Source organism: Bison bison, unplaced genomic scaffold, assembly GCF_000754665.1.
Source record: "Bison bison bison isolate TAMUID 2011002044 unplaced genomic scaffold, Bison_UMD1.0 scf7180017864484, whole genome shotgun sequence".
Classification (NCBI taxonomy): domain Eukaryota; kingdom Metazoa; phylum Chordata; class Mammalia; order Artiodactyla; family Bovidae; genus Bison; species Bison bison.
Genome location: NW_011495044.1, coordinates 5,024,760 through 5,032,509, shown reverse-complemented (window position 1 = coordinate 5,032,509; position 7,750 = coordinate 5,024,760). Strand labels below are relative to the sequence as shown.

Below are 7,750 nucleotides of genomic sequence, written 5' to 3'. Positions count from 1 at the left end.
GACCCAGCTGGGGACTGGGGAGAGACGATGGCTCCCCAAGGAGGAGGACAATCTGGTGAGAGGCCATGTCCTCAGGGAGTTTGCAGTCTAGCTGCCCAGCTTGACATGACAGAAAAATGAATACAGTGTAAGTAGCCAGAGTATGATTGATGCTCAAGATGGTCTTCAGAAGGTGTCCTTTATAAAATGGGAGCTACACGCCCCTGGGAAGAAATGGCGCCCAGAAGCATGACAATTATAGAAGAAAATCTGTCTCCAGCCTAGATCTTTCTCCTGAGCTCCAGACTGTTATTTCTAACTGCCCAGTTGACTAACAAACACTCAAACTCATCATGCCCAAGGCTGAATTCCCAAGGACAGCAATCTGTCCACCCTCAAGCCTCACCCCGCTCCCCTCTTCCTCATCTCAGTGCTCCGCACAACCAATCACTCATCCCCCAGCCCAGAGCCCAGAAGTCAACCTCAAGTCTTCCCTCTTCCTCTGCTCCCTTCCCCTTCAATCAGTCACCAAAACCTATCCACTCTACTAGAATCCATCCACTTCTTCCCGTCTTCCCTACCATGGGCCAGCCATCACCATTTCTTATTCCCTCCAATATGTGGTCCATATTGTCGTCAGGGGATTTTTCTCAAATTCAGATCTGATCATGCCCACCCCCTTCAGTAGTGCCCTCTGTGTGGTAAAGAACCTGCCTGCCAATACAGAAGACATAAGAGACACAGGTTCAGTCCCTGGGTTGGGAAGATCCCCTGGAGGAGGGCATGGCAACCCACTCCGATATTCTTGCCTGGAGAACCCCATGGACAGAGGAGCCTGGTGGGCTACGGTCCATAGAGTCGCAAAGAGTCAGACACAAGTGAAGTGACTTAGCACACATGCACCCACTGTCATCAAATTCTTCTCACACTCTGATCAGCAGCCTTGAGGATGGAGTAGGAAGCCCTTCATGAGACTCCTACCTCTGTCTCCTCTCCTACCTTCTCATTACCCTGCTTTGCTCTATCTGACCTTTCTATGTCTGAGCACATCTTCCCCCACCCCTTCTCTGAACTTTTACACTGGATGTTTTCTCTGCCTGATTTGCTCTTTCCCTGACTCCCCATCCAGCCAACTTCTACTCAACCCTCAGGTCTCAAACTACATATCATCTTTACAAAACTGTCCCTTATCCCTAGTAATGGGCTTGCTACATTTCCTACCGATTTCCTTTTTAGTAAAATTTTAGTAAACTTAGTAAATTTTTTCCTTTTAGTATAATTCATTGATGTAGATGCTTGACACTAAGGAAATGCTGAATCTCCTGGACTTTGGTAGTCTGTCCAATCTGCCGGTCACTCAGCCTACAGCTGGGATGAATTTCAAAAGACCATGTGGAGCCATTTGAATCTTTCTGCTCTGCTGTAATATTTTCAATAAACCTCTGACAACAACTATATATGTGCATATATGTTAATGTACATAATTGCTTATCTGTTGTTGTTGTTGTTGAGTCCTTAGGTCGTGTCTGACTCTTTTGCGACCCCAAGGACTGTAATCCACAAGACTCCTGTGTCCATGGGATTTCCCAGGCAAGAATACTGGAGTGGGTTACCATTTCCTACTCGAGGGGCTCTTCTTGACCCCAGGGACCAAACCAGAGTCTCTTGCATTAGCAGGTGGATTCTTTACCACTGAGCCACCAGGGAAGTGCAATTGCTTATTTAACTATTTCCGTTTCTAGGCAGAGTTCTAGAAGCAGGAACCATGCTTAAGTTATGAGGGAGCAGGAACCAGAGTTATCTTGTTCATTTATTGTATCTCTAGTCCTCCAAACTGTGCTTAGCATATAGTAGGTGCTCAGTAAATATTTAATGTCTCTGAACTTTTAAGCAATTTATTTTAATGAAAGACAGTATTTGCCATAACAAATTTAACACGAACCAGAAACTTCACTGCAGTGCCCTTAACTGTTCAAATTGCTTGAAATATAGTAGACGCTCAGAGAATACTGTTTGAGTTGACGCAGATTTGACAAACATTTATTATTGTTTCTTTGTGCCAAGCACCTGGGCTCTGCCTGAGGATGGTCCTGGTAGAGACTCGGCTCCTGCCCTGAGAGTCAGAAGCTGGTGGGGGAGAAAGATGGGTAAACAGAGGTGCAAAAGGGCCTGAAATGAATGCTAGAACCAGGCGAAAGCAAAGTTCAGAGGAAGCTGCTATGGGAGAGGGGGCGTCTCAGCAGAGCCTTGAAGGAGGAGTGGGGTGAAGGAAGGCATGAGGAGCTGTGAACACATGCCGTGCCTTCACAAAGGTGAGCAGAGCCCTGTGCATGGGGGCAGAGTGTAGCTGAGCCCAGAAGAGTAGGCAGGTGCCAGATGCCAGAAGGCTTTCTTTCAGGGGCCCACAAGGGTCTCAGAACTCCTTCAGCACCTCCTGTGGAATAGGGAGAGGGGAATGCCGCCACAGGCAGCAGCCGGACCCTGCATAATCCCTGTGGAGGATGAGAATGCAGGTCCCCAAGGGACTCACAGTTGTCTAGAGAGTCCCACTACATCTCTGTGACTTGAGCAATCTTGGGACCATGGTTCCCATTTGACAGATGAGGAAGCAGGGACTCAAGTTGGGGGCAAGTCTCATAAATGGACCTTGCATTGTGGCCTGCTCCTAGCAGCCCTGGCAGCCACGCAGTCAATCCCAATTTTTCTCTCTGGAGTCAAGCCTGGGTCCCAATCAGTTGACAACACTGAGTGATGACCATGTGACAGGCACTGTATGGGGGACCATACAGATGTGATCCCTGCCCCCACGGAGCTTATGATCTATCCCCAAGGCAGAGGTCCATGCCTCCTCTAGAGGAACAATGTCCAATAGACCTCTCTGTGAAAATGGAAATGTCCAGCACTGTCCGTGTGGCTGTATGTGGCTAGAGAGCCACTTGAAATGCAGCCAGTGAGAAGGAGGAACTGAATTTTTAATTGCATATAATTTTAATCAGTTTAAACTTAAGTAGCCATAGTGGCTAATGAAGCTTTAGAACCTCAAAGTAGGAACAGAAGACCAGAGTCCCCAGACTCATGAGGCAGACCTCAGTTTGCATTTGACTTTTACCCCATTCAAGACAGTATGTGGGGCCAGCAGGGCGAGTCTAAGGTGTTGGCAGGACAGGTGACCGTCGTCTGGGGCTCAGCCCAGTAACTCTGTCAGCCACCAACCACCCCCAGTGTCTGTGTGTCCTTGGGCTGGGTACCTCCCAACCCCCTTAGCCACTGTGAGCCTTCAAGGAAGGAAGGTAAAAATTAAAGAAAAGGGGTAATAGAGGGATGGCCTGGGACGGTAAGAGTACAGTTGCGAGGGAGGTGGGGAGACCCGCTCTCATAAACCCAGGAGGTCTGCTGGCCTTCAAGGCAGGAGCTGAGCTTGCCTCACCCCCTGGACTTACTGCCCCAGGGACAGCCCATCACCCCTTCAAGGACAGAGAGCCAGCTGCCCTCCCAGCCCCTTCAGGCAGGTTCCCAAGCCGCCGCTCCAGCCCAGGCAGCCAGCCAAGGTCTCGCTCCTCACTTTCTGTCCCACAGTCCCTGCCAGACTGCTGTGTCCTGGGTCTTCTCTGGCTGACCTGCACATATCCCATCGCATCCCACCTCTGGCCATTGCAAGAAAAAGATCCCAGCTGCCTCAGTCCCAGGAGTCTCCACTTCCTTCTTTGACAGATGGGGAAAGAGGCCCAGAGACGGGCAGAGTATTACTCGAGGTCATCCAGCAAAGCCACGGCAGAGCCAGGATAAGATCTTAAGCCTCTGGCCTCCGTCCACACAGCAGCACCACCCACCTCTACTCCCCTCCTCAAGCACTCCTGGAAGACCCCAACCCCTGCTACATCCACTGTCCTGGATGCTTCCCTACCCTCCTGGCCTCCCTTTCCAGATCTGGGGGAACTGGTAAGGGGCACCATGCCTTCAGACAGAGGTTTCAAAGGGTAGGACTCTTTACCCCCAAAATGGAGAGTCCCAGGATGGGACCCTGCTCTCCTGCTTAGCCTGCTCTGACTCTGTACAAGTGAGGAGGAGTCTAAGGGCCTAGAGGGCCTTAGATGCTGTGGAAAATTCAGATCCCAGCTGGAAGAGAGGAACAGCCTGTCCAGGCTCCAGGCAGAGCTGAAAGAACAGGGGAAAGGGGCTGCTCAGAGCTGGGGAGAAGCCAAGCACCTAGAGATGTCCTTGGACCTCGCTGCAGAGGGAGGCCACCCTGTCAAATGCCATCAGGTGTACCTCAGGGCAGTTCCTCCAGAAATCAGGAAGAAGTCCAGACATCGGACTGAACCATGGATCAGAAAGACCCTCTATGCCAGACCAAGGTCTCAGTTTAAGAGCTCTGGACTCCAAGAAGCCAGGTCCCTCCAGCTCTCTCTGTCTTTCACTGGAGTGGTGTTGGGGAACCGGCTGGTTACTCCTGCTTCAGGGACAAGATTGAGGCGTCATTCAGGGCAACCTGGCCCCACCTGCCTGCCCGAAGAGCTCGCATTGAGGCCCTGGGATTTTGCCTGTTGGGCCCAAGATAGGAACATGGCCACAAACTGCTGTTTCTAGAAGGACTTAGAGACAGAAGAATTGCTGGAGGAGAGGGGAACAAGATAGGTCTGGACTTAGGAAGTCCTCTGACCTCTTGAGATGAGGGCCTCATATAGACCTTCAGGGTTAACTATTTCACTCAGGAGCCGGGGGATGAGAATAAGTCTAGGCCAGACCAGCCCAGGAGGCCCAAAGCCCCCAAAATAGCCAGTGGGGGGAGGGGTTCCCACAGGAAGGAGTAGGGGCCAGGAAGCCGCCAGTCTCCTTGCCACCCAGAGAACAGCAAGGTCCAGGGACTGACCGAGAGGTCATAACTGACGACTGGGCCTGAGCTCCCGGAGGAAACGGACTGGTGAGCTCCACTCACCACCCTAGTCTCCATCCCCTTCTTTCCATCCCTGAGGCTGTGACATTAGTCCAGCTTCCTCCCCAGGCAGGAACCAGCCTCTTCACTGCTCTGCCTGTTACCAGGCACACCCTCTCCAAGCCATCCACAAACACAGCCTCACTTTAGCAAAGTGACCTTGCTAAAATGAAAACGAACCAAGTTAATCCCTTGTTGAAAAATCCTGTAGTAGCTCATAATGGTTTTCATACTTGTTTAAAAAGTAGGTTGACATTGATGCAAATAAACTTTTTGGGAGAGCCCCAATATGTAAACCATATAGTACCATATTTTATTGGTATAAATTCATACCATGAATTCAATAGGGCTTCCCTGACAGCTCAGTTGGTAAAGAATCTGCCTGCAATGTAGGAGGCCCCGGTTCAATTCCTGGGTCAGGAAGATCCCCTAGAGAAGGGATAGGCTACCCACTCCAGTGTTCTTGGGCTTCCCCGGTGGCTCAGCTGGTAAAGAATCCACCTGCAATGTGGGAGACCTGGGTTTGGAAGATCCCCTGGACGAGAGAAAGGCTACCCACTCCAGTATTCTGGCCTGGAGAATTTCATGGTGCAGTCCATGGGGTCCCAAAGAGTCAGACACAACTGAGCAACTTTCACTTTCACACACATGAATTCAAATGTATTATGTATTCAGATGTTTGTGGTATATTTATATTTAATGTCCACCAATGAATACAGGAGGCCAGTGAGAATTTAAACTTCATCATCTAGTCAGTTTGTTTATGTTTCAATTTGCTGGGTTTTGCACAGCATTGAGAAAGTCCTGATTCATACCAATAAGTGGCTGCGAATGGTAAAAAGGCTTTTTTGTTTTGTTCTATTTTAAACTACAAGCCTCAGGAAACTCAACCACAGTTGTCAGCAATCTCACGATACTCTTCTGTTAAAACAGATCACCATAAAAACTTCATTCTGAGGTTTGCTAAAAGAGATCATCGACCTGTAGCATAAGGTAACACACTGGCGGTCTCCAAGGTGCTAACATGTCCACCAACACATTTGAGTGAGCTGAGTTTTATCACATATTTTTACTTTTGTAAAACATAGTTTGAGGAAGAAAGAAAATGAATTGACTTCATCTGTAAGCAGACACCCTGAAACATGGGTCTTCATGGAGCCTAATTTTAAGACCTCTAACCCCACTGGAGAAGGCAATGGCACCCCACTCCAGTACTCTTGCCTGGAAAATCCCATGGATGGAGGAGCCTGGTAGGCTGCAGTCCATGGTGTCGCTAGGAGTCGGGCACGACTGAACAACTTCAGTTTCACTTTTCACTTTCATGCATTGGAAGAGGAAATGGCAACCCACTCCAGTGTTCTTGCCTGGAGAATCCCAAGGACGGGGGAGCCTGGTGGGCTGCTGTCTATGGGGTCGCACAGTCAGACACAACTTAGCAGCAGCAGCAGCAGCAACCCCACTGAATAAGATCTGGACTTTTTAATGCGGCACTCAAGGCCCTCTGTGGGTCTCTGGCATCTTCCCAACTCCTCTCCTAAAGATCCTGCATTTTACTTTCTCACTCAGTTTCAAAGACATCGACCGTGTGTCTTTTGCTCATCCTGTTTCCCTGTCTGGGAAGGTCCACCTACTCGGGCTTTAAGATCAGCTCAAACCAAGCCACCTCTACAAGACTTCCTGAGTTGGCAGTCACTGCCTTATGCTCCCACTGCTAAGGTTTTCACCTGGGCATTCACCATATCTAGGGTCTCTGTGAGCTCCTGGGGCAGGGACTCAGCCTAATTCATCTCTCAATCTGCACTGCTGAGCAGGACTGGAGGTGCAGCAGGGAATGACTGGTGACCAGGTGGGCCTCATGGAAGGGGTCTTTGGAGGGAAGCAGCAGGGTGCTTTAAGGTCAGTTTGGAGCTCTTTGGAGGATGCTCTGAGCTAGCTTCCATCCTCCATCCCCTTCCCAAGCTCTGAGATTGGGGAAGTTGGAGTGAGCAAGGCCCAGGAACCAAGGGGAGACGAGACTCCTCCTCTGTGTGAGTCCTGGAGGGCTGAGGCGACCACCTAGGTAGCAGAAACGCTGATGCCACCGAGGGCTACCCTGTGAGGGGAGGAGAGCCCGGAGCTGGGGCACAGTCCAGCGCTGGGACCCGAGTCAGGCACGCAGAGCCCTAAGCTCAGAGCGCAGATTCCAGTGCAGCTCCCTTCTCTTAAAACCCAGGGAGCCTGGCACCCCGAGCCGGAGCCCTGTGCGCAGGATGGCAGAAACCAGAGCGCACAGCAAGGAGCCGGATTTACAGAGTTCGGTTACCTGAGCCCCGGCGCTTCTGCAGGCGCCGCTGACCGGCTTTGCCAACAAGTGCTGCCCCCGTGCCCCCGGCTGGGCCGCGGCTCGGAGCTGGGCCCTGATGACAGCATGGGGGAGGAGGATCCTGGCGTGGAACCGGAGTCCCGAGATAAAAAAAACACCCGACCAGAGCTCTCAAAATAAAACGGAGCCTGTGCCAACGGCCTGGCATATGCTGGTGATGAGGACCTGCGTCCCTTCTCGGAGGGGCACCACGGGTCCCTCTCCGAAGGGCTGACGACCCCTCCTAGAGTGACCCTCACCCTGCCCTGCCCCATACCCATGCCCTGGTCTTACCGATTTGGGTTTCTTCTGGGGCGCGAGGTTGTCATAGAAAGTCTTGGCTTCCTCCCACTGCGGGGCCGCGGCGGTCTCTGCTCCTGGCCCGGGCTCGCGGGGCTCCCGGGGCTCCCCGGGTTCCATGCTCGGCTCTGACCCGGCCTGGCCGAAGCAGGAGGCTGCGGAAAGCGGAGCCGGCGGGACTGGGCTGCGGGAGGGAG

At 51.6% G+C, this 7,750-nt stretch overlaps 1 protein-coding gene across 2 annotated transcripts in view; it reads right to left on the bottom strand.

The window, feature by feature from the left end:
- The window catches only part of NT5C1A (5'-nucleotidase, cytosolic IA), a 19,106-nt gene that overhangs the window by 10,769 nt on the left and 587 nt on the right, over positions 1-7,750 (bottom strand). Inside the window, exon 2 of one of the 2 annotated variants that reach the window (XM_010862737.1) lies at positions 7,548-7,737. In XM_010862737.1, coding sequence (XP_010861039.1) covers positions 7,548-7,673 — 126 coding nt within the window. In that variant the 5' untranslated portion in view covers positions 7,674-7,737. Of the gene's footprint in view, positions 1-7,547; positions 7,745-7,750 lie in introns of those variants that run through there. The other variant, XM_010862736.1, reaches the window with a different exon arrangement.